The sequence below is a fragment of the Pungitius pungitius genome, chromosome 18 (genome assembly GCF_949316345.1).
Source record: "Pungitius pungitius chromosome 18, fPunPun2.1, whole genome shotgun sequence".
Lineage (NCBI taxonomy): Eukaryota > Metazoa > Chordata > Actinopteri > Perciformes > Gasterosteidae > Pungitius > Pungitius pungitius.
This window is the reverse complement of record NC_084917.1, coordinates 6,598,467-6,622,700: the sequence shown is the minus strand read 5'-3', so window position 1 is coordinate 6,622,700 and position 24,234 is coordinate 6,598,467. Positions and strand designations below refer to the sequence as shown.

The 24,234-nt window shown below is 45.7% G+C and overlaps 1 protein-coding gene across 4 annotated transcripts; it reads left to right on the top strand.

Moving 5' to 3' along the window:
* The first annotated feature begins 84 nt into the window (after positions 1-84).
* Positions 85-24,130, top strand: abl1 (c-abl oncogene 1, non-receptor tyrosine kinase). 4 transcript variants are annotated; one of them, XM_037485639.2, is made up of 12 exons: positions 85-622; positions 1,295-1,678; positions 16,109-16,273; positions 16,967-17,262; positions 18,621-18,893; positions 19,094-19,178; positions 19,309-19,486; positions 20,005-20,189; positions 20,362-20,514; positions 20,602-20,691; positions 20,834-20,962; positions 21,084-24,130. In XM_037485639.2, exons 2-12 carry the CDS (start codon positions 1,345-1,347, stop codon positions 22,703-22,705), a joined length of 3,510 nt encoding a protein of 1,169 aa, XP_037341536.2. In that variant the 5' UTR covers positions 85-622; positions 1,295-1,344; the 3' UTR covers positions 22,706-24,130. The 4 variants fall into 4 exon arrangements, with proteins under 4 accessions (XP_037341536.2, XP_037341535.2, XP_037341537.2 ...); XM_037485638.2 differs by having other exon boundaries at positions 18,603-18,893; XM_037485640.2 differs by lacking the exons at positions 85-622; positions 1,295-1,678 and adding an exon at positions 11,305-12,217 and having other exon boundaries at positions 18,603-18,893.
* The last annotated feature ends 104 nt before the right edge of the window (positions 24,131-24,234 follow it).

Here is a 24,234-nt window from a genome sequence, read left to right as displayed (position 1 = left end):
AATAAAAACTTTTAGCTGTGCTCCCCTGTACTAGCCCACGCACGCACATGACGTCACGCGTCGCTCCACCCACATATTTGTGTAGACCACCTTGCGTATGGAAGTATGGCGGCTCCAGCGATACAACTGCTCCTCGGACAAAGTTTATTGCTCAGGATTTCCCGTGAGAGCGATGAATAGGTACGCGAACCGGGGGGACGGCGAATGTAAACGGAGGGAAGGACTTCCGGAAAGAGTCGTCGGCCTCTGGCCGGCTGAGGTCCCTCGAGCTCCCCTCGCCGCCTCGATTGAAGCGCTTTCGGTCCGGGTACCACATGAGAAGAAACTCCACAAGACGGGAAGAAGGGACGCGGAAGTTTAGCAAACGCACTGAGCACGCCGAACTCTCCTCTCCTCAACGTGTGGCGTCCGCACATGTGTTTTTAAAGACTTTTCTTTCCGAGGGCACTTATCCGCGCGTGTCCATAGCGACCCAGCGAGGACCAACTGTTGAGGGGTCGATGTACATTTCAAGGCTCCTGCGCCGCGTACCAGCACCACCAGCTACCGTCGGTTAGCCTCCATGGCTAGCTTCAACATTAGCCCCTGGTCGCGATCTAACCCACTGTATAAGCGTTTCAATGTAAGTTTCCTTTCGCGTGTCTTAACTCTACGAGTGTCTTTACTATGCACGTTTTTGGTATGTGTGATACAAGTTTGACGTTGTCACGTGAGCGCTGGTCGGGGAGGATAGGCTGGTAGTTTTTTTGACATCGCTGTTCCAAAATAAGTAACGTTAAGTTGCACACGGACGATATTCTTTAAAATAAGTATAACACCAGTTGATGCTCTGCAGGTCGGTGATGATTTTCTGTGATCTCGATGATTTTTCATGAAGTTTCAACAGTGAGTTATCTCATAGTCACGTGTGCGATACACCGATGTTTAACAGTGTCAGTTTGGCATTTAAAGACCGATTGGCATTATAAAGAGGGAACTTCAGTGGGCGAACATCCTCATTTATAACTGGGGTAATGGGTGTTTTAATACAGAGCAAAGCACAGATGATGTCGTTGTAACGTTACTGACAAAATCGTTGCATAACAGTTCAAAACAAGTTAAATCACAAGTTTTCCTGCTCAAGTTGTACGATTTATTTCAACCCCAGGATGCACATTGATCTTTACTACACTGTTGAGTGTGCTGTTTTTATTACACATCTACGCCAGTGTAATTTATACAATTTGTGTTTTACTGTTTGAAAACATTATTACCGCTCTTGATGAAATCATTGATTCTCAATCCCACCCCGTAGGTTACTTTGAAATGCCCTTCTTTGACCTCTGAAGCCCTCAGGATCCATTAATGCCAAATAAACTGAGACATACTGGAGTGACACGGATCTGCACAGCTGACCCGCGGGACCCATACTCCAGGAGAGGACGGACCAAGCCGGGAAAAGGGCTCCCGGTCTTCTCCCGATCCCGTCCCTACTTGGTGGCCAACTTTTGGAAGGTGACCAACTCCAGTCCAGTTTGGAGAGTCCCGGCTGCGGCCTGGCACCCTGCCCTTATGGGGCAGCAGCCGGGGAAGTTTGTCGGGGACCAGAGGAGACCTAGTCTGCCGGCCTTCATCCGAGGTGGAAGGAGAGAGTCCTCGCGCCATGGCACCCAGCCCTGTAACGTTTTTGTTGTGCACGGTAAGAACACATATTTCTGTTAAATGAGAGCTAATTTGTCATAAACCACATTTTTTGGGGCAAAATTAAAAGGTCAGGTATAAGAATTGTATACTTTTGCGCATCCTTCAAATACCTAGACACCTTTTATATTGTGTTGCTAGTCTGCTTGCAGAATCAGAAAGGCTAAACATCACCGTGGTTACACCACTGTGAATGTAGCTTGCTACCTCAACAAAAAAACGCTTATGCAAACATCACCAAAACTTATAATATTGCAAGTAGCTCTCAAAGCCACTCTTTGCCATCCGTTTGGACACGGGGTGAACCTAGAGTCGGTATTCATAATGAACCTGTACTTGTTATTGGTCACTTGTCTGGTCTGTGTTGTTTTGCTGATGGTCTGATACTCGACCAATACAGAGCGTGATGTTCTTTTTTTGTTTTTACTACACAAAAGGACATGGCGGCCTTTAATCAAGCTTATGTGTATCGGCCATTGCAACTGCTATGGTGTTGTATTGGCTCTTAGTTGTGGTGAACTAATAAACTTACTCTCACTGGGACTCTTAATGGTCCATCTTCTTTCACGTTGTCGGAAATGTTGGAAACTACAACGAACATAGTGGTTTAGTGAGAAACAAAAAATGAAACACCAAATCCATACATCTGTAAAGCCTGTTTATCCCATCTGTTGGTTGATACTTGATTTCAGTAGTCTTAGATGTAAGGAATACTTCACTTACAAGAATGTTGGCATTACCTAGCTGTGGAATTTTTGTCAACGTGAACTTTAAAAAGTCATTTTTAAGTGTTTACACGGATACTTTATTTCTCATTCAGTGATTTGAGTTGCGCTCGGGGATTGATATTGTTATGAAGAAAGAACAAGAGTCAAACATTGTAGGTGAACCAATGTCTCGTTTTGCTAATAAAGTAGTTGTCTAGATTTAAACAATGCAAGATCGTTTTGTATATGACAGTCGCATGACAGAAATCAGACTTTTGTGGCTTCTACCATAACTCAGTGCCTCTAAGAAACATGCCTTCTGGTTGATATAGTCAACGGTTCGATATTTACTAGTTTGGGCATATGAAAGTGCCTTCATGCTGGTTTATGCCTAATTGTTTGGCCAAGAATTGCTTCCACACACGATGGGGCTTGTTCTCAATAAAATAAAAGAACATGATGCTTTGTTCTGAATAATACTCAGCGAGGAGTGAATCGTAACCTTTCTAGATGAAGACATCCGTGAAAAGTATCGGTGAGGTGAACACAACATGTAAATACATCACTGGTGATCGCTGAACATCGTGGCAAATGAAAATTGGAAAATGTTCAGGAAAAGGAACGTATCGGTCGGCGCGTGTTAAAATGATCACTGGACATTGAACCGGATGCATGCCAAATGCTGAGTTGACCAAATGGGTCCGTAGGCCTGTGAATGCCTTGGCAGGACTACTTTCCACCAATTCTTAAGTCTTGCGTAACACGGAGGCGGACTGGAAAGGAAAGATGAGAAAAAACAATGAAAAGCCTTTGCCTGTAAAGGGATTAAATTTGGCAAAGGTCTGGTGACCTGTGACTTGCTGGTTTTTCTGCTTTCTGGCCTATTGTGCCTGCGATGAGCAGGTTAAGCTCCAGGATGTGACTCACTGAGCAACAAGAGGGCAATATCGGCACGTGATTTGAAATTTGTTTTTTTTGTTGTTGTTTTGTATTGCTGCTGATGAGCCCCAGCTAGTCAACGCTAGGCTAGCCAGTGCCATGCTGCTTCCTCTGCAGGCATGTTGAGACCTCGGCATGCAACTGCCTGCGAGAGAGAGACGCAGGGCAAGCAAAGACCTGTCCCCCTGTACAGCTCGGTATGATCTCGCCGGCTAACTGGCACAGTTTTTAATGACTGAGCCGGGTGGTACTTGCACAATGTATTCTCTACTCAGTGTGTAGCTCAGATAACTGGATATCTCCCTCAGTTGAATCGTGGGCTTGATTACGAGCCGCGTGGGTTGCCGGACCGGTTTGAGAAGCAGAAGAGTGTGCTTGATATCATCCTTTGTAGATACAAATATAACATTCTGGTTTGACGATATGTGTGTTGAGATGTTTTCGATGACGACGTTTGGCCACTCATATCTACAAAAAACGTCCGTTGCACAGTCTTGTACCCGTCCATTATATTTACGCTTTATACTGCGTTTTGCTATATTAAAAGTAATAGAATTATGTAAACAAGATTGTAACTATGATAACAACCAGAAAAAACATTGCTTTAGTTGGAGCATGCTATTTTGTAATTACACACAGTGAATGGAAATGTGTTCCATCAAAAATGCACCTCCCTTCTTTTCAGTATCCACAAAGTTCAATTGCTAGTATTCAATGAATTATGCATTGCATTCATTTCCCTGACCAGAAAAAGGCAGATTTATTGCTGTTTATTCGATGGTTTGTAGGAAACTTGCCCCCTTGTGGTTGCTGTTAATCATGACATTAAGCTTTTTTTTTTACAGTGTGTCTATTGTGACGTAGTCTAATATTCCACCGACCAATCAGCCTAAATTACTTTTACTGTAGTTATATTCCTGTAGCCTCCAGTTCTCTCTTTAATGTGGCAACAATTATTTTGAGGTAATTGCATTTGGAGGTGCATCAGTTCTTAAGGGATAATGGGTATCAGAGCACTGGTACGGATGTCGGTTTCGATACTGTCTCAAAAAACTGTTGGTTTGTTACATGTTGTTTTTCACGATTAGGGGAGTAGTTTTAAACTCAAGCTTGATGTGGCCTTCCACATAATTAAATGATCCCAGCCACTTCCACACAGTGACAAATGCTCCTTATGTATTAACCCCAGGTGTCTAATCCGTGCCAGCCGATAACCAAGGCCAGTTACGGTACTGGGATAGTGCATCCTTTGTGTTTTTAATGTACTTAAAAAGTTCTATTTCGGGGCCAGGTTAGACATTCAGACCCATCCTCTCATGGAGACTTTTAGTGACATAATTTAATGTATGCGTGTGTGTGTGTTGGTTTCCTACAGCAGCTGTGTCATTCAGTAAGTGAATCCATTTCAGTTTTAACCAGTCAGGCTCTTTCTTATTTGGAACTCAAGGAATCTATACACAAAATCTCCTTCCATGATCCCTGTGCATTCTGAAGATGGCAGGAAGGAGTTTTGTGTGTGTGTGTGTGTGTGTACGCATGCTCAGTCTGAATACACTCACACCCACCTACATACCCATGCAGCAGGCGCCTCATAGTAATTCTCATTCAGGCCAGCTGTTCGGTCCCTTGTGGCTTGTCCTTAGCCGTGGCTGGCCATGTCTCTAGAAAAATGGGCACACACACCCACACACACACACAAACACACATATACATGCTATCACAAACACAGACCCTGTGTGACTAAGGAATTTTTTTTTATCTGATAACATTTCACCTTAATGGTTTGATTGATTTTTGATTGTTTCTAAGACATTAACACAAAGTGATGTGTGTATTTCCATGACCAAGACACATTTGTCCCGTGCCCGACGACACCTTGCCGATTAGTACGTTTTTTCCCCTCTCATCAAGTTTGGACCACCTGGAAGGAGTCCCCTTTTTTGCCCACCCAACCCCCTTGTTGATTGCTTGTCGAAACAGCTGTTTTTATAACTCAAGTTAATTCATGCCTCACAGGTTCCTTGTTTTTCACTCCTGTAATCAAGGTCTACAAGAACCAATGGTTCGTAAGAACATGAAATTATCTGAATGATTAATCCATAAATACCTGTATTCACCATTTCCCACAGAAAGCTAGAGCCAGATTAATGCAATTTTTCGGTTTAATTAAAGTCCTGCATGCACGGGAGTGGCTTACAGAGGAGGCACAGTTATTGTATTTATCTATGCATCCCCTTAAATAAAAGTGTGATCATGTGCTCATATGTGCAATGCCGTGGCCCTGGAACTCAGCCGTTTCTTTTCTTTCTTCTGTGACATGTTTGTGCCCTTCCCAAACAACGACCATTGTGTAAGACTGCAACTGGTCAGTGTGACCAAGGGATCAATGGTTTGCGTCGCCTCACGAGGGGCTTGTTTGTATTTGATCTGCTGCACCAGCGGTGTGTTGAGTAATACTGCGCACTTTTACACCGAGGAAAGGAGAGCGAGACCGTTGAGCGCAGGGCAAGCCACAGCAGTGGAGTGAAGAATGTGACCTCTTTTGCATTCCTCCCTCAAATAACTGGTGCAATCCCATTCCCTCCCTCCCCTTTTTCCCTTATTTTTTTCTTCTATTCCTCCTTTTGTCTTTTTCTCCCTTTCGACATAGTCTCTTGAGTTTTTCATATTGCAAAACAGTTTTCAGAGATGATATCAAGAGAATAAATTAGGCTAAATTGAATGAAACAATAGAGACCATCAAAAATAGATGGACATCCCAGAACATTATTAGTAATCATTAACATCTGTATATCGGCCTTTAGGGGAGAAGTCAAGCTTGTGTCTCTTTTTTGATGGTGCTGTCTCCCACTTTTATTATCATCTAATACGAGGTCATCACACTTCGAGGTGTGTTCATTGATGGTTGATATTTAGCCTCCCTTTGTTTGGTCTCATAAAACTCTTTGTGAAAAACACAAATAATGTGTGTGGAACAATGTCTGTCCTCCGTTAGAGCCTCCGCTTTTAAAACCGGGCAACAAATGCAAACATTTCAAATTAATTCCATTGTTGTAAAAAGAAAAAACCTGTTAATGCTAAGATCAGGAAATTATCTTCTACTTGTAATAAAGGTTTTTAGTTTATGAGAAAAAAAATCCCAAAGGAAGAAATAAAATCACAATTGTGCAAACAAAAGCTTAAGCCATAGCTTTTTCCCAATCCACGAGGTGCAGCGTAATTTGCACAGAACAATTGTTCGGTGAGGATCCGGACTCTTGTTGAGTCATTGACTCAACCCCTGTTTTTTCTCATTTGGCTTCACTTCAGCCTCTGCAGCAACTTGGTTGTGAAACCCGGGCCTAAGATTTGAAATAATAATTATCTGCAGAAATATTTGGATTGTTTCTTGATACACTGATACATTGCGTAAAGTAAAATTTTCTTCTCATCGCTGGCTATGTGTCCGTTGTGCACATACAACGGTCACACAGGTCACCGAGTTGGACTAGGAATGCAAAGTGGCAGCTCTTCACCACCCGGTTCCAAGCGTGCGCGCACACACACACACACACACACACAGAAAATCCACCCCCCGCTCCCCACTCCATGCCCGAGCAGCCTCAGCTTCAGGCACAGCTGTTGTTTTCTCTGCAAGCAACCTGCTACCTAGTTTGCCAGCTCTGCCTTTTTGTAAAAATGTCAGCCATGTACGGGCCCTCTAGGTCAGAACCGCCCCGTGCAGATAACAGGATTCAAGTTCATGAATTTGACACAAAAGGGCTTTGTCTCCTTCGTGAGGTTGTTTTTTCAAAAGTTCGATGTTTTGTAAAAAAAACAAAAACAAGATTGTGTTTAGATTCCATTGAGCAAGGATGGCGAAAATGCTGTCCGGTTGCATCATGTTCCGGTCTGTTTGTCCGGACAGTACCGGTATGCCGTCTCGTGTTAAGCTCCTCTTCGTAGCGCTATAAGAGGAGGCCTGCTAGGCGGACTGCATCTGGATCCACTTAGACACAAAGAAGAACCGGAGCAGCTCTGCTGCTGCAGCCCAGGACCATGGCCGCCCGTCGGGCCGCTCTTCTATACCCGCTGTTTCAGTTTTTACCCCCCGGTGGGCACGGAGACAAATGGGGTCTTGATACCATCTCACAATACATTTTAAGGTTTGTAGTCTGTAAAAACAGACTGTCTGTCTGCTCTTATTAAAGTGTGGTCTGTTTCTGCTGTTGAACGCATGAGTTAGACCCAGAGTATCAGTAGAGGCTTTAGTACTGGCTTTCTCTTTCTGTTACTGTAGAAGTGCAAACCTCCCACTCATGTGTGTGTACACACACACACACACACACACACTTCTCTCTCTCTCCCCCTTCTGAAAGAGTTGGGCTCCCCTGGTCTGCACTCTCTTAAAACAATGGACTATAAAAACGTGTGCTTTTATTCCAGCCCTCTAGGTCACATTGATTATTTCGGGTAAATTCTGAAAACGACTGGATTAGCACCCTCATCTCGCCGCACACGCATTTGTCTGGGCCCTCTTTTGCCTTCTTCATTTCCACAGTCCTTTGCAACACAGATGATTAGCGGGGTGTGTCCCCCCCACTCCACAAGTGATAAATAGTTTTGTGCGTTTAACCTGGCGCTCTCTTTGCTCAAAGTATAAAATATGTAACATGCTTGCAGCCATCCATTTCTTTCTTTCTCCGTAGCTTTGCATATTTTCAGGCTCTGCATAGTTTTGGAGTCTGTCACGTGGAGGAATGGGCAACGGTTCTGCTTAGTCACATGGTTTGTGTTGTCCTAGTTTTGTTTCTGTCATCATGGCAAGAGTGGTTACCTGACGGTTGCTGCGTGGTGGACTGTTTCGAGATCGAGAGGATTGCCGTGAAGTAGATTTTCATCATGAAGCGTCTTTGTTGATAACCTCCAGGTGAGTCTCACTGTTGCCATGTGAAACGCCGCGTCTAACACAAAGAGCGTTCTTTGCCTTTTTGTTCCCGTTGGCATGTTTGCTTATTTATTATTCCGTTTCACCGCTGTCCCCATTGTTATTACCGCCTGGGGCCGATGCGAGAGCCACTGTTTTGCTCTGAAGTGTTCGCTCTCCCTGTGGACAATGCTAAGTGGAGAATTATGTGGAACTCTAAACCCCTTAACCTCATGTGCTGGTCTGCACGCCTCAGACACTCTGGCTGCATTCTCCAGCGGGCCCTGAGTAAACAGCCACGTACACGCACGCACACACACACACAGGCGCTCGCACGCTCATCCTAATACCACATACATACCTGCTTCTTGTGTGTCTGATATTTAAGTACACTTGGCTGTTGCCCTTGCTGTGACGGGCTTGGTTAGGCATTGCAGCGGAATGATGAACCATATGCAGTTCAGAATGACTATTAAGAACCTTTGTGGGTTTGTCTCCCACCCTTCTCCTCCTCTGTAATTAAGCTAGCTCGGTTTAAATGGGCAATAACTCTTCCAGGCCTTGTGCAAAGTGTCGGCTGGCTTACATTTCCAGCGGCATTGTGTTTTCAAAGCCTCGTGCATGGAGTCGGTAGCACAGAAATCAAAATGTTCTCAAATATCATTGTAATATTGTTTACACAGTATCCTCCTGACGAATATTCATTATTGGTTTACTTTACCCTGGCATATGTCAAACTGCAGTGGTCTGTTGCAGTTAATCACATGATGGTATGAATAATTGAGGTTGATTCTTGCTCAATGATCTCTGATTCAAAGACAATTATGAAGTGTAAGAGTAATTCATAATTGATTTTTGATAGTGTGCATTATCCTTTTTGAAAAGTAAACATAAATAAGACCACAAGCCATTCTCCACTCAATGATTTAAGGAACGTAATCAGAAAAGGAGATGTGTAGATAAGTGGAAAAGGTCTAAAAGGACATTCAACGAGTGGGTGTACGTCAGCTAACTGTTAACATACATGAATTATACCCGAATTATAAAACGCAAGCGAGCGATTCTTCTATGAGCTCACCTCCAAACAATGTGCTTCATGTTACTCCATCTGCAACCTTTTTTCCCCTCTTTCCTTCTCCATTTTTTATTGCCTCTCTCTTTTTCTCTTCATCCTCTCGTCTCCCCAACACTCTGTGACTGCGGTGACTTAATGGGCCTTACTCAGAGTTTGAGGAAGCCTGCATTTCTTCTTAATTGGCGTTTTTGGGGCTGGTGCACGAGAGGAAAGGTTGCCATACCAGCGTTGATGCAGGGCCCGGTGCCATGTGACTGGATGCTCCGGGTACGGCAAGTCGTCACCGAGCAAAGCGGCCGAGAGTCGGAAATACTTTTAGGAACGCTCATGGAGGCTAATGAGCATCACTACCCACAGCAAACAAGGCATGCACGCAAAGACTTGAGGTGGCAGGACCAGAGTCGTTTCGATTCCTCACAGTTCCAAATCCTAATTATTAATGAACTACACTACAAATACAGAGCAGAAAATGGTTTTCAACTTCCAGGCACCTTTTCTGAACTGTAGGTCCTCCCTCAAGTGAATTGCTTTTCCAACTTGCAGAAGTTTCCTATAAAACTATCATAATAATACACATTATAAGAGCCCTTGATGCATTATTGGCAAGCTTGCTCATACATGTAAGCAGTAATTGGCCACATCTTGTGGGAATAGTCTGTGATTCGAACAGACACGACAGTATCTTTATTTAAAATTATTTTTTGTCACTTTTTTTATTTTTCCTTGCCTCACACATGAATCAGTTTTGTCTTCAGAAACATCTGTTCATGGTTTCTTTTCCCTCTTTATTTGCACAGTAGACCTGCTGGTTGACCTGGAGTGTCATTTAGGCAGATACAGACCTCTCAGATGTCACTACTTTCGTTTTAGGTTTTTATGATTTGCACCGTGTGTAGTTTTATTTTTATTCTGCTCTTTTGCCCCCGTCATTGGAAATTCAAGAGATTGGTCATCGGTTTACTGGTTTTGCCCCGTGCTCTGCTAGTGTGTCGTCAAACCGGCTTCCCATCATTGTGTACACACTCGCTTGCCTGGGCCTCTTATTTCCGTAACGTTGTCTCATTTAAACTAAACAAATATTTGCCAAACGTGGTCAGTAGATTAAAGCTGCTCTCGTGTTTTTTTTTTTTTTGTGAAAGCAATCCTTATCTTTTAGCACATTTAACACAAAGTGGACAAAACTGGAACACCAAAAAATATCCTGCAATAAAATGGATGACATAAGTGATCAAACTGTTCGAGTCTGACAATAACGGTGTGTGTTTCACAAACGCAGCCTTTTATTTTAGATCGCATTCGGGTGTTAAAGACGGTCCTCACCCTCTGTCTTTAGTCAGTGTGCTGTCCTGTAATAAAGGCTGGGGGAAACATTTAAACCTTAACTTGAGTAGGGGGGATACTGTGGCCAGCTGGCGTGAGGGAGAAAAGGACCTGAATGTGAAGTGCACGTATCAGAGAACAATAGGTGCGCATCGATGGAGCTAAGACATCCGCAGGGTTGAAATGGAACAAACATCCAGCAGTTTGAGAAGTGTGCGGAAGCCACAAGAAGCATTCAAAACACTCACATTTTCGTGACATATTTTCTGAGAATGTCTTCATATTTTCGACCTTTTTTTGGTGCTAAATATGACGTTGTTGTTTTAGTTAAGTTGTGTCGCAAGACCGCTTTGCTTTTGCCAACAATTGCATCCAGATACGGGGAAACCAATGCTTCTGTCAACAATCACATGGTCAGACCTATTTCTCCAAAGACCAGAAAATAAATGTTCTCACTTTGATGAATTGTTGCTTAGAAACGAGTGGAGTTGTACTTTTCTCCCTTCTGAGAGCTTCAGCTTTGTCTTCAACTACCCGGCCTCTTTTCTTGAAATGATTCCTCAACCTGTAAACATTTCAGAAAAGAGAGGGGGGGGGGCATGGTGAAAAAGAAGAGAGAGCAACAGAGAGACAGTGAGAGGGGGGAAGGGGCGTTCAGCGGTTTGAGGAGGAGCTTCTTGTAATCGTCCCGTGACTCCCAGCAGAAGGAAGGAAGAGCCGCTCAACATCTCCCCCGAATCCAAACTTCCCTCAAAGCTTTGCTCTTCCACGCAGCTTTCGTCTCATATCGGTTGGCTGGAACTTTAGATGGTGTTTTGCACTCTTCTCGCTGAGTGCTTGTGTGTGTGTGTGTGTGCGGGGAAGCGGTCTCTCCCCTCTCATTGTGTGTTTGCCGCTGAAGGTGGGAGGGCTCAGCTGATGTCATTGAGTGCAGCAGGCAGAGCCTGAAAGAGGCCCTTTGTTGGCAGCTGCAGCACGAGTAGTCCCTGTGCCTCAGATCCACACTCACACAGGACCGGAGCGAGGAATGGCCCCGTTCAGACCGCCCTGCTGCCCACTCAACTGACGCATAGGCGGGTCGAACGAGCCTCTGGACCGGACCGGACGCTTTTCGGGTCGCTGTGGTTGTCTTGCAGAAGTGGAGCCAGCTCAAAAACCCCAGAAAGAAAGGAGTGGGGAGGGGGGGGGGTGAAGAAAAAAAAAAAAAAAAAAAACATGGAGACGCTCGGAAGAGAAAGTTGAAAGTCTTTGCGGGACAGCGGACTCTGCTCTTTTTTCTGTTTCAAAAAGGAGAAGAAGTGGATTTACAGCAGCTGAAAGGACTGAGGGGAAGAGAACCAGTTTAGTTCCAACCCTATTTTGGCTCTGTGCCGTTCCTCCTTTTGTCCGTTTTTGTCTTGTGTTTGAACCTTCCTACCGTTGGACACATGTAGAGGGGAAACATTCGAGGCACGCCTGATTTGAACCAGCGACCACATTTTCAAGCGGGAAGGGAAAGAAAGCAAATGAAAATGTTGGAGATTTGCCTGAAATTGGTGGGGTGTAAATCTAAGAAAGGCCTCTCGTCCTCCTCCAGCTGTTACTTGGAAGGTAAGAATACTTTGTGACGGCTCTTCGCCCCCGTCTTTAAACTCGGCCTGTGATTTTTAAGCTTTTCCTTGTGAGCAATGTAAACAAAACAATGTATAGATGTCCATAAAAGCAAAGGGGCTTCAGACACAGTGGAGAGGGGGAAAGTATGTCAGTGTAACAGAGTTGTGTGGAAACACAAGAATTGAGGGCAGGGGGGATGGGGGGGGGCGCAGAGAAAAGTGAGCACAGGGGAGGGTGAGGGAAGCCAGACACACTGGCTAGCTGAAGAGGAAAGAAGTGGAAAAAGACGACGGAGAAGAGAATACAAGGAAATCTGACTCCTGCTCGTGTTCCACTTAACTCTTGTTTATGAGGAGAGGGGCTCTGATCTCCGGCTCCGCTCCTTTTTGCAGTCCTCCGCGCTCCGGGACTTGGACGTTGTTCATTGCGCCTCGAAGAGATTTAGATCATGTGGATCTATATATTTCGCCCGGCCTTTGTAGTATGCAGACTAGCGATTACCTCTCTTCCATCACTTCTAATTACACGGTACTGGTCACGGTTAAAGTGGGTAATTGATTTGCCTGTGATGTATGAAGGTTGCACGAGGCAATTTAAAAGAAATCCAGCGCACGTTGAGTCTGTACACAATCAACATAATAATTGATTGGCAATGGATGACTCAGCGAAGTCGTGTACCTGCCAAATATTGTGCAACCCAATGATTTAATAGAGTTAATAGTCCTGGTACGCTCCCCACTGAAGTGGATGACAGTGATTAAGAATCTCATTCCCAAACCATATGGTACGAGGCACAGCGAATGTCATGCTAAGATGTTCCACCCAAAATGAAACATTCTGCGCTGATCTGCTTCATTATTCCTCGAGCACTTTGATTATTACCATCAGTTTATTAGTGTAACCGCAGGGAAATGCAATACGAATATTGTATAATATAGGTTTTTAGTTTCCTTGCACCTGGTAGTATTAATGAGCTCATTTAAAATGACTAATCATAACTAGTAAGACTCGATTGGTTGACAGGACCATGTGGAAACAGAAATGTTTTTTGTTTTTACGTCTGGGTCCATAAAAAATAGAATTCAGTTCTTCATCTTCTGTTTCCTTTTTCAGATGTCTTCTATTTTCTCTTTGGAGCTTGTGTTGTCACTGCCCATGTGTCGGTGTGCTGTTGCCCTCTCACAAAGAGCCGTGGTATTTGTGGCCTGTAAAGTGGACACGTGTGGCATGGCCTGCTCAAATCCGCTGCCCACACACTTTATGACCCGGCCAAATTCTGGACACATGGAATGTCCTTTTGGCTCTCAGGTCGGCATCTCGCCTGGTGGAGCTATTTTTTTTTTTTCTCTGACCTCAGCTTCAACCTCAGTTTGGGTTCTTCACTTAGTGTTGTCCGTACTATTTTGTCTACAATGTTCTTTGAAGACCTGCCCTTGTATCTAAGGGATAAACTGAAATGGAAATCATTCGCTCATTTCCACTTAAAACAATCATTTAAAAAAATGCTAAACAACATATTTTTGTTACTGTAATGATGACCATTTCATGACTCAATACACCGCCTTAAATCCACTATTTTTTTAATAAGTGGCATATTATGCCGGCGAAAAATCCTTGCTCTCCATTAGAGCCGGTTGCTTTTAGGAACCATTTGATGTGCAGTCGTTTTATCTGCACGTGGCACATCCCCAAGTGTATCTGTGTCCACTTGGGGCTCCAAATGCAACAGACCTCTTTTCAGCGTCGGAACTCTCCTCCATATGGGAGTCTGAGCTTGGCGGTTTGGTTTCGGAATAGATCAAGTTTTGCGGCTTCTCACACACAAAGTGGCAGATCTGTGGCGTAAAAGTAGCATCTAATTGGGCCTTGATTGGCCCAATTGCGCTCAGCCTGGCGGGTCTAACTTTGCAGGGGAAGCGGTGTGAAAGCCTTTTACTTAACCTCCAAACACACTGATACCTGGAAGTTGTCAGCAAAGGCACGTGAAGGGTGTGTTTTGGGACATGGTTAATACTAGTTAGTCTTCCATGATGCAAATTGTTTTTATTCTTGCTTAGAGGAGCTTGATAAAACATTCTAATAAACAATATGCAAAACAGCTGCTAACCCCCAGACCCCACCCTCCACTGCGTGACCTATCCTGGGCTGTCTTTGCCAGTTACAGAGTAAGCGCTGTATAAGAATTAAAGTATAATTATTATTATGTCTCCTCCTGCTGTGACTCCAAAGCTCCTTCAGCAGGGCTGGACCCAATCGCATGAACACACTCATCTTCTGGACTTCATGTACTAAAATCACTCTCCTAATTCAATATCAATTCTGTCTGCGTGTAGCAAAAAAATTGGCAAAGGTTTTCACACACTATCTGACTCTATTTTTATTAAACGTCGGGCATTTGGCAGGAAATAATTATTTAGTTGTGAATCACAATCTGGTTTTGTGATTTAGTTTTTTAGACTTTGCTTGATTGAGATAGCAGTGAAGCAATTCTCAATGAGTTCAGCCCTCCGAACTGCGATGGAGTTTCCATTTTATTTAATAATTCTGTGCAGTGCAATCAGATCTCTTGTGGTAAATTTGTTTCTTTCGAATAGGTCGCTCCTCGGTCGTGTTCTGCGGCTGCCTGAGTTTGACTTTGTGGTGTTATTCTTTGTGGAGACTTTCAACATTCATTTTGAAAAACCTACTAGTAAAAACGTGTGTCGTTTTCTGTATCATGGACTCACTCGGCAGGGCTCACGTACCATAAAGCGCTCGCTGTGAAATAAATCATCCGCGAGCATCAAGACCAGAAGAGTTGATCCTGTCATTCCACATTTCCACAGATTTGAATGCAGCACGTATCTGGATCAAACTTCCCCAAAACAGTTTTCTGTTTTTTAACTAACTAATTATAGCTTATGCTATAAAAGTAGAGTGCAAGTCATAATATGATACATTTAACTCAGGTTTTCTCCAGTGCTTTCCACCATGTGATAAAAAACGATTCCATTTTCATGAAAAACAGCCTTAAAAATGACGCATCTGTGACATCATCAGTCGAATCAGATTTTCCAATCGTATTGTGATTTTGGAGAATTGGAAACTAAAGTTCTGTTTCAATGAGTTTCATCACTTTTTACGGCTTTCCTCATGGCATTGACGTGTGCTATGGCTATCTCTTTAATACAGCGTTTTGAAACACATCCCCCTTCTCGTGTCTTCCACAAATTCTCACTGGAAGGTGAAAACCTTCTGCAGCTGAAACCCGTTGTCTCTGTTGGAAGGATTGTGGGTGTTGTGAGCTGGGGGGATGAAATACAAGATGCCTCTCAAACATGTGTGACAACAGCTGAGAAAGCCACACAATAAAGCGCACGTTTAGCCCAACAGCGGTTGTAAAATCTCTTCTCACGTCGCTCTTCTATTTTTCCTCTTACTCATAAACACAATTCCTTCCATTCTCTCCAGGTTTTTTTCTCTCCATTTTTCCACATTTCAGCGTTGCTGCTCCAAAATTGCCATAATTCAAGATGTGTGTAATTAACACAGCTATGAGTCTTTGAACACGGGCTCATTACCTGCGAGTGCGAGCACATTAACGGTGGAGATTCTCACGGTTCTTTTAGTATTCAATTCAATGAATACAAAACAGATCGTCCAAGGAAAGACAAGTTCAACCACCTCACTGTGTTTCTGCATACCAAACACATGTCTTCAGATCTCACTAAGCACATTGCGATGTTTGATGTCTGGGGTTTTTTCACTTTCTTTTTGCCTCTTCAACACAGACAGAACATATCTAAATTCATGTATATAAATATTCATGTGTTTTCATCTTGTACTATACCTTGTATCTTGCCCCCTCACATTTTTAGCTAACTGCGTGTATTTTTTGTTATTTTCCAGAAGCTCTCCAGAGACCAGACTTTGACAGTCAGGGTCTGACCGACGCGGCACGCTGGAACTCCAAAGAGAACCTGTTGGCTGGACCCAGCGAGAATGACCCCAACCTCTTCGTCGCACTCTATGATTTCGTGGCCAGCGGCGACAACACGCTCAGCATTACGAAAGGTTAGTTTGTTTACGGACGTTGGTGATGAACCAGTAAAGATTCAGACGTTCACGTATGTGCTACTGGTCTCCAAATATTAGTAAGCAATTCTTTTTTAATTTCTTTGACAATTGTCACTTTTGGTAGATGTCGAGAAATTAGATCAACAAGTGATGAGAGTCTCAAGGTTATGTTTCTTTCTGTGGATCTACTTATTGACTTCCTGTCTCCTTCCCTCTGTCTTTATCCCTGTCTGACTCTCACTTCCTGACAATGGTCCCACACATGTTTTTTTCTTCTACTTCTGAACCGACAATAAAACAATACCACAGATGAATTGCACGGAAAAAGAGAGGAAGGAAGGAGAGAACAAATGCACCGGAATAAACTAGAAAAATGTCATGTTCAACAATACTTGTTCCACTTTGTTGCTTTAAAATGGTTCATTTGACTTTTGGTGAATATTTGCCTGATAAATGAATAACTAATTTTGAGCAAATGTTCTACAGCATCTAAACTGAAGTGCTTTTCTTCAGTCAACGTTAAATTAAAACGTATGTGACCTTAATACAAAGAACTTGGAAGATTCACAACAAGCCCACCGATGGAAATTCTTTCCCCTGAGATCAAAGGAATGAGTTGTAACCACTACAAGTATGCAGCCAATAAGTTCCTCCATAATAAAACCAAATCTAATCACATGTGTTGACCAGGAGAGAAGCTACGTGTGCTGGGCTACAACCACAACGGCGAGTGGTGCGAGGCACAGACCAAGAACGGCCAGGGTTGGGTGCCGTCCAACTACATCACCCCTGTCAACAGCTTGGAGAAGCACAGCTGGTACCATGGGCCCGTGTCACGCAACGCCGCCGAGTACCTGCTCAGCTCGGGCATCAACGGGAGCTTTCTGGTGCGGGAGAGCGAGAGCAGCCCCGGCCAGAGGTCCATTTCTCTGCGCTACGAGGGGAGGGTCTACCATTACAGGATTAACACAGCGTCCGACGGCAAGGTAGGCATCAACACACACACACACACACACACACACACACACACACACACGCGCACACGCACATGCACTAAGATCAACTTGTGTATAAGTAATAATACAGGTGTAATTACCGTATGGGAGTGCCTGTAATTGTTGACGTTTTATATAAGTATGCCAACACATGCTCACAAATATTTTAACGGTTGACCACATTGTTCTATAGCAGCTTAAGATGAAAAGTAACAAATCCGTCGTTAGGACCTCTTTAAGATACCCCGGCCTGACGCTCATGGCGGAAAGGTTTCAGGCCATATTTGTACATACGGCTGAACGCATTCTGAGGGGTTCCCCTAAATTGCTGCATGGTGCAAGAAGCTGCAGCCCGCCTGTGGTGCGGAGAGGTGAGCTGGTTCGAGGAACGCTAGCTATGACAAGAATGCCTCTAACCACCACTGTGCTGCTCATGGCCGGCAGACGCGAGGGCAGCCAGACACTGACGCCCATGCTAAGACATGCATTAGCACAGGCGGATGAAGTCAAGTATGCACCAACACGCACACATATGCACGCACAGACACCCGGTCCCCCATCTGATATTGTTTTCCATGCTCCCACTGAGCTACAACTCAAGAGTCTGGTACGGTAGACCTTTCCAATCACTTGAGCGGCGTGGTTTCACACTGACTCTGTGACCAACACTTGTCTGAATAACTACGGTTTACATATTAGCCAAACTGATTTTTTTCCCCTAGATTTAGCAAATGGTCAATGTTTAAGCCAGTCGAGCGGCCAACGTCACCATTCCATCTGCTTCTGATTTCTGTGGCCCTTTTTAGCTGGACTTTTTCGCTTTTTCTTCCACATGCCTTCAGCTCGCTCAAAGAGCCTGTTCACATGTACAGAAATGCCGATGGCAGATTGTAGGGCAAATCCTTTTGGAGGTTACGTAAGACCTGGGCAATGGACAAGTCTGTGTCCACTGAGGTCTGACCGATATCCTTCCCTCCACTAGCTTCCCGAGTCATGCCGTGTGAGTTTTTAAGGGGCTAAGACTCTTCTTCAGGAAAAAATCCCTGACTGTTTCCAGACGTGACATCTTTGTACAAGCGCCACCATTTAAATGCATTTTTTACACAAGTACTCTTGGTATGAAAACATTTGGGTGCATAAAGTCATAACAGCTGCTTTACATTTCTTTCAAAGTTCTTTGACACGAATAGGATCAGATAAAAAAAAATCACAATTTAGCTTGTATTGATCCAAAATCCATGGGGCTGATATTTTGTTTAGATTTAAAGTGTCAACACTGTCAATATATTCCAAACTGAACTGACCTCTCGTGTGCATCTACTCAAATGTAGAACCTCTTTCTCCTGCAGCTGTACGTCTCGTCGGAGAGCCGCTTCAACACGCTGGCGGAGCTGGTGCACCACCATTCCACGGTGTCCGACGGCCTCATCACCACGCTGCACTACCCGGCGCCGAAGCGCAACAAGCCCACCATCTACGGAGTCTCTCCCAACTACGATAAGTGGGAGATGGAACGCACCGACATCACCATGAAGCACAAGCTGGGAGGGGGCCAGTACGGGGAGGTGTACGAGGGGGTTTGGAAGAAGTACAACCTCACCGTGGCTGTCAAGACGCTAAAGGTAAGATCGACATTGGACTTTGACGTTATGAGGAAAAGGATGTTTAGTTGGAGTGTTTTGACCCTTACTTTTGTCAAAAATGAACACTTGGTCAGCTGCTAATAATATATATATTAATAATAATAATAATGCTGCCATCTGGTGTTGATTGGATGCGACTGCAACCAGGTTATGCGTTTTTCTTCCCATTTGCTGTCCAGGAGGATACAATGGAGGTGGAGGAGTTTCTTAAGGAGGCAGCTGTCATGAAAGAGATCAAACATCCCAACCTGGTACAACTTTTGGGTATGTTAAACTCTTTCAAAAGAGGCCTTGTATCTACATCTTATCACCTGTAATTGAAAATACTTTTTGGATATGAAGAACTTTTAACCAGGCTCATACAGTAAATATTGATTTGAGTTTTGTTTTGCAGGTGTGTGCACACGGGAACCACCGTTCTACATTATAACAGAGTTCATGACCCATGGTAACCTACTAGACTACCTGAGGGAGTGCAACAGAGAGGAGGTCAATGCAGTGGTGCTGCTCCACATGGCCACACAGATCTCCTCCGCTATGGAGTACCTGGAGAAAAAAAACTTTATACACAGGTGGGCGTAGGGATCTTATTTTTCCTTTTTCCAAGTGTAACTCGGAAATCATAGAGATCGCTCGGCACAGAATCAGAGTAAATGGAATTTGGGTTTCATTGACAGTGGTTTGTCGGGCAGCCTGCTTACTGACAGTCAGCAGTGTGGTCGTAGTGCGAGCTGCCCAAACACTAAAATAAAACCTTTGTTCTTGAGCTTGTCTCCAAAGACGTATAATCAATCAAGTCTGTGTTGTTTGTCAGTTAGCTTGTTGCTTCTGGCAAATTTAACAAGATCCCTCAACAGCAATGTGATGAGCTATGTCCTTTGTATTTTCCTTACTGTATTTTCATTTTCAAACCCGACAAGACTCTGCTTGTGACTCTCAAAAAAAGAATCCCTAGAAGTCCAACCCTACAGTGAATGTTGTAGCAAGACATACTCGCTTTCTCTTTGTGTTTGAGTGGAGGTATGTTAGGGTTTAATAAAGTGACAATTCCACCACATCCTCCAGTTCATCAGCCACTCTCCTCCTCTAGGGACTTGGCTGCCCGTAACTGTCTGGTCGGGGAGAACCACCTGGTAAAGGTTGCGGACTTCGGCCTGAGCCGGCTAATGACTGGAGATACCTACACGGCTCACGCCGGGGCCAAGTTCCCCATCAAGTGGACCGCTCCGGAGAGTCTGGCCTACAACAAGTTCTCCATTAAATCCGATGTCTGGGGTCAGTTTAATCTCGCAGCTAAATACTGAAATGCATCCCCGACGATGCTGCTTGAATAGCTTTGTCAGGGAAAACTATTTTACACTCCAGTTATTATTTTGCTCTTGCCATGTGTCGGTTGTTGGTTGTTGTATGAATAGCACAACTAGCTGTCTTGTGCCTACATCTCCAGCATTTGGTGTGCTGCTGTGGGAGATTGCTACCTACGGCATGTCTCCCTACCCGGGCATTGACCTGTCCCAGGTGTACGAGCTGTTGGAGAAAGACTACCGCATGGACCGACCAGAGGGCTGCCCCGAGAAGGTCTACGATCTCATGTGGGACTGTGAGTGGCAACGCCGATCAATCCTCAAGAGCAGATACGAGGCCTTCTCTGCATCTTAAAATCCTGATTGGTTTGTCTTATTGTCAGGCTGGAGGTGGAACCCCTCAGAACGTCCGTCTTTTGCTGAGACACACCAAGCTTTCGAGACCATGTTCCAGGAGTCGAGCATCTCGGACGGTCAGTCCGGCTTCCTTTGATATCAAAAGCCGACTTTACTCGTGGGCGATATGGTTTAATATCCACACAAATGCCCTCTTGTACTGGTTCTGTTTTCATAGTCATTAAGATGTGAAATCTCAACTCCTATCTTTTCTGTCAGAGGTGGAAAAGGAACTCGGCAAAAAAGGGAAGAAGGCAACATTAGGTCCCACCCAGAAGGCTCCAGAGCTGCCCACCAAAACAAGAACTCTCCGCAAAAACATGGATAACCGGGATGGAGACAGTCCAGGTGAAACGTGATCACACCACCTGCACCTCCTGCCCTCGTAGCAGTGCGCAGTATTTTCTAAAACTATTGTATTCTTCTCTATCACTGATGATTTCCTCCTCCCATTTGTGCACTTCCGCAGACCCACTGGAGCCGGACGTGGCTGTGCCGTCACCCATGCTCCCCAGGAAGGAGCGTACCTTCCTGGACAGCAACCTGAATGAGGACGACCGCTTGATACCCAAAGACAAGGACAAGACTCGAGGCAGTGGCTTTCTCAGTCTCATAAAGAAAAAGAAAAAGAATGCTCCAGCTCCACCCAAACGCAGCTCCTCCTTCAGAGAGATGGACATCCACCCCGACAGGCGGGGCACCACTTCAGATCTCCGGGACGGCGACGGCTTCAACAACGGCGCCTCTCTGGCCGTCAATGACATCACGCAAGGCCTCGACTCGGCAAAGTTCCTGAGTAACAACAACGGGGCGGGGGGCATCACCAACGGGGCTCCCACCTACCCGGGACCTTTGTTTCCCCGGAAGAAGGGAGCTCCTGCAGTGCCCGGCCCCGGAGGGAAAGCGGCAACTACGCCGCCAAGTGAGGAAGAGTCGTCCATGTCCAACTCGAAGCGCTTCCTCTGGTCCTCCAGCATGCCGACTGGCAGGGACGGCACTGAATGGAAGTCTGTCACACTGCCGCGAGACCTCGGCCAGCGCCACTTTGACTCGGGCACCTTTGGGGGCAAGCCCGCTCTGCCCCGCAAGAGAACCAGTGAGCAAAAAGGGGAGACCGCCCCTCGAAAGGGCACCCTGACTCCCCCGCCGCGCCTGAACACCTTATCGGACGTGCCGTCGCCCGATCCGAGTTCGGGTTCCAGTCCCCAGGCGTTGACGCCGAAGGTGGTCGGGAGGCCGGGGCTGCCGGGCTTGGAGAACTCCAGGACCAGCGCTCTCCACGCCGAGCTTCTCAAGCCCAACGTGTTCCCCGCCTTGGGGGCAGCTGGAGAGGAGTGCAGGGCCCGCCGACACCGGCACCTTGGGGACCCTTCGTCGGCCAGGGAGAGAGCAAAGTTACAGAAACCCAAGCCGGCTCCGCCTCCGCCACCCGCCAATGCCAAATCGGGCAAGATGTCCCGCAGCCCCACTCAAGATCTGCCCTCGCCCTCCACCTCCGAGAGCAAAGCTAAGGGCCTCCCCTCTCTGTCGGAGCCCCACCACGCCACGACCACGGTCAGTGACCAAGCCCGCTCGCCCCTCAGTGAGGGCTCCAAGAAGCTGCCCCCGGGCTCCACCTCCAAACCTCAGCCGTTAAAGACCCCCACTTCGGTGACCACCTCCCTCTCCAGCCCGGGCGACCTCAGCTCGACCCCCGCTTTCATCCCCTTGGTGGACACCCGACGCTCCCTTCGCAAGACGGCGCCGCGCCAGGCCTCCGAGCGCACCCCCAACTCGGCCGTGACGCGCAACATGGTGCTCGAGGGCGTCGAGCTGCTTCGCGCCGCCATTTGCCGCAACTCTGAGCAGACGGGTAGCCACAGCGCCGTGCTGGAGGCCGGCAAGAACCTGTCCAAGTACTGCTGGAGCTACGTGGACTCCATACAGCAGATGAGGAACAAGTTTACCTTTCGCGAGGCCATCACCAAGCTGGAGAACAGCCTGCGCGAGCTGCAGATCTGCCCCACCACCACGGGGGGCGCCAGCGCCCAGCAGGACTTCAGCAAGCTGCTGTCCTCCGTCAAAGAGATCGGGGACATTGTTCAGAGGTAGCGCAGCAACAACAACAAAAAAAAAGGACCCCAACTACCAAGATATAAAACTGACACGAACTGTATCTGTAGCTTTTATGTCTGCGAGCACAAACTGCGGCAGCCGGCTTGTGCTGGAGGTCAGAGGTGAAAGGCCCCGTGAGAGCAGCACTCTGAAACCCTTTCAGGCTGCGTGTCACTGTGGCTTGAACCCCTCCGTCGACGACGTCTGTAAAATTGAAAAAGCCTTAACCACGAAAGAACAGTTTCTTTGGCCTTTTTGCCAGAGGCGAGGGGCCCCGGTATTTCATCAACATGACTTTTCAGCAATCATTTTTGAAATGATCATGTCTTATGTATTCTAGTTGTGTTTTGTCCCTTTATCGATGACGGCTTGTGATATTTGTTTCCACCACTGTTAGTGTTTTTTGTTTTGATCGACGCCAGTGACAATGAGCAAAAACAAAACCCTCAACCTCAAAAGTTCTAATGAAGCCTTTTTAAGACAAAAAAAAATGATGTCATAGTTTCCATTGTCAGCTTCTGGAATCCCAGTGTTAGAACCCCGACGCCTCTGTCCAACACGTCCCATCATTTTGCAATCAAAGTGCCACTGATTGTCCCGTACGAGTAGAATGCTTCTCGTGCCATAAAGTAACAACGGGAGCAAACGAATGAGGCTGATGGCCTCAGTCTCTTTGGTAACATAGTGCCTTAAAACGCCATTGATGGAGCTTTACGCATGTTGATTTGTTTATCGGATGTGTGATTGTCATACCAAAAAACCTTTTGTCTCCGGTTCGTACTGGAGAGGGGACCAGGGTGCATGATCTGCTACTCAGCTGATCCGACTGTTTTGTCGTCCTAGGACTTGTCTTATTTTTATTCAACTGATCCAACTTTGTCACCAAAAGCCATCAGTAGCGGCTCGGCCTTGCAGCAGCACGCTGTCCGACCTGTGAGGAGGGGAGGGAGGGGTCACAGGCGGAGTTTTTCTTCTGGCCGTTGAGAGAAGCCGTGTCAGAGGGCTCATGTCACAGGGCCTTAAATGCTGTTTGAGGCCTTTTTTCCCACCCCAGCAGAAAACAATTAAATATATATGTATATACATATATATATCCTGGGGGAAACACTGGACTGAAATGTTTATGGAGCCTTCACCTGCTGTCCTACGAGAGTGAGAAGCTGACCATAAGAGTAGTAGAAGCCTTAGATTCCACTGTAACGTCACACGTTCCTGAATGCTCGTCAGTGACAGTGGGACACGCTCAGTGTTCGTGCTGTAATCCACAGCCCATGCGCCCGATCCGACTGCGATGCCTGTCCACACAAGTCAGCTGCCTTGACTTCCACATGGTACTGTCAGTGTTGGCTCTTTATTTTATATTCTGCTCCGTATCACCATACCACTACTCATCTTTAATGTCAAAGCCTCTTCACCAATTTGTGTAGACAAACTTTGCTTTCCTTTGTAAATATGTTTCTCTCTCTACCCATCGTGCAATTTTCGTTGCAATAAAATAACAAGCAGTTATGCTACTTGAAAGACTT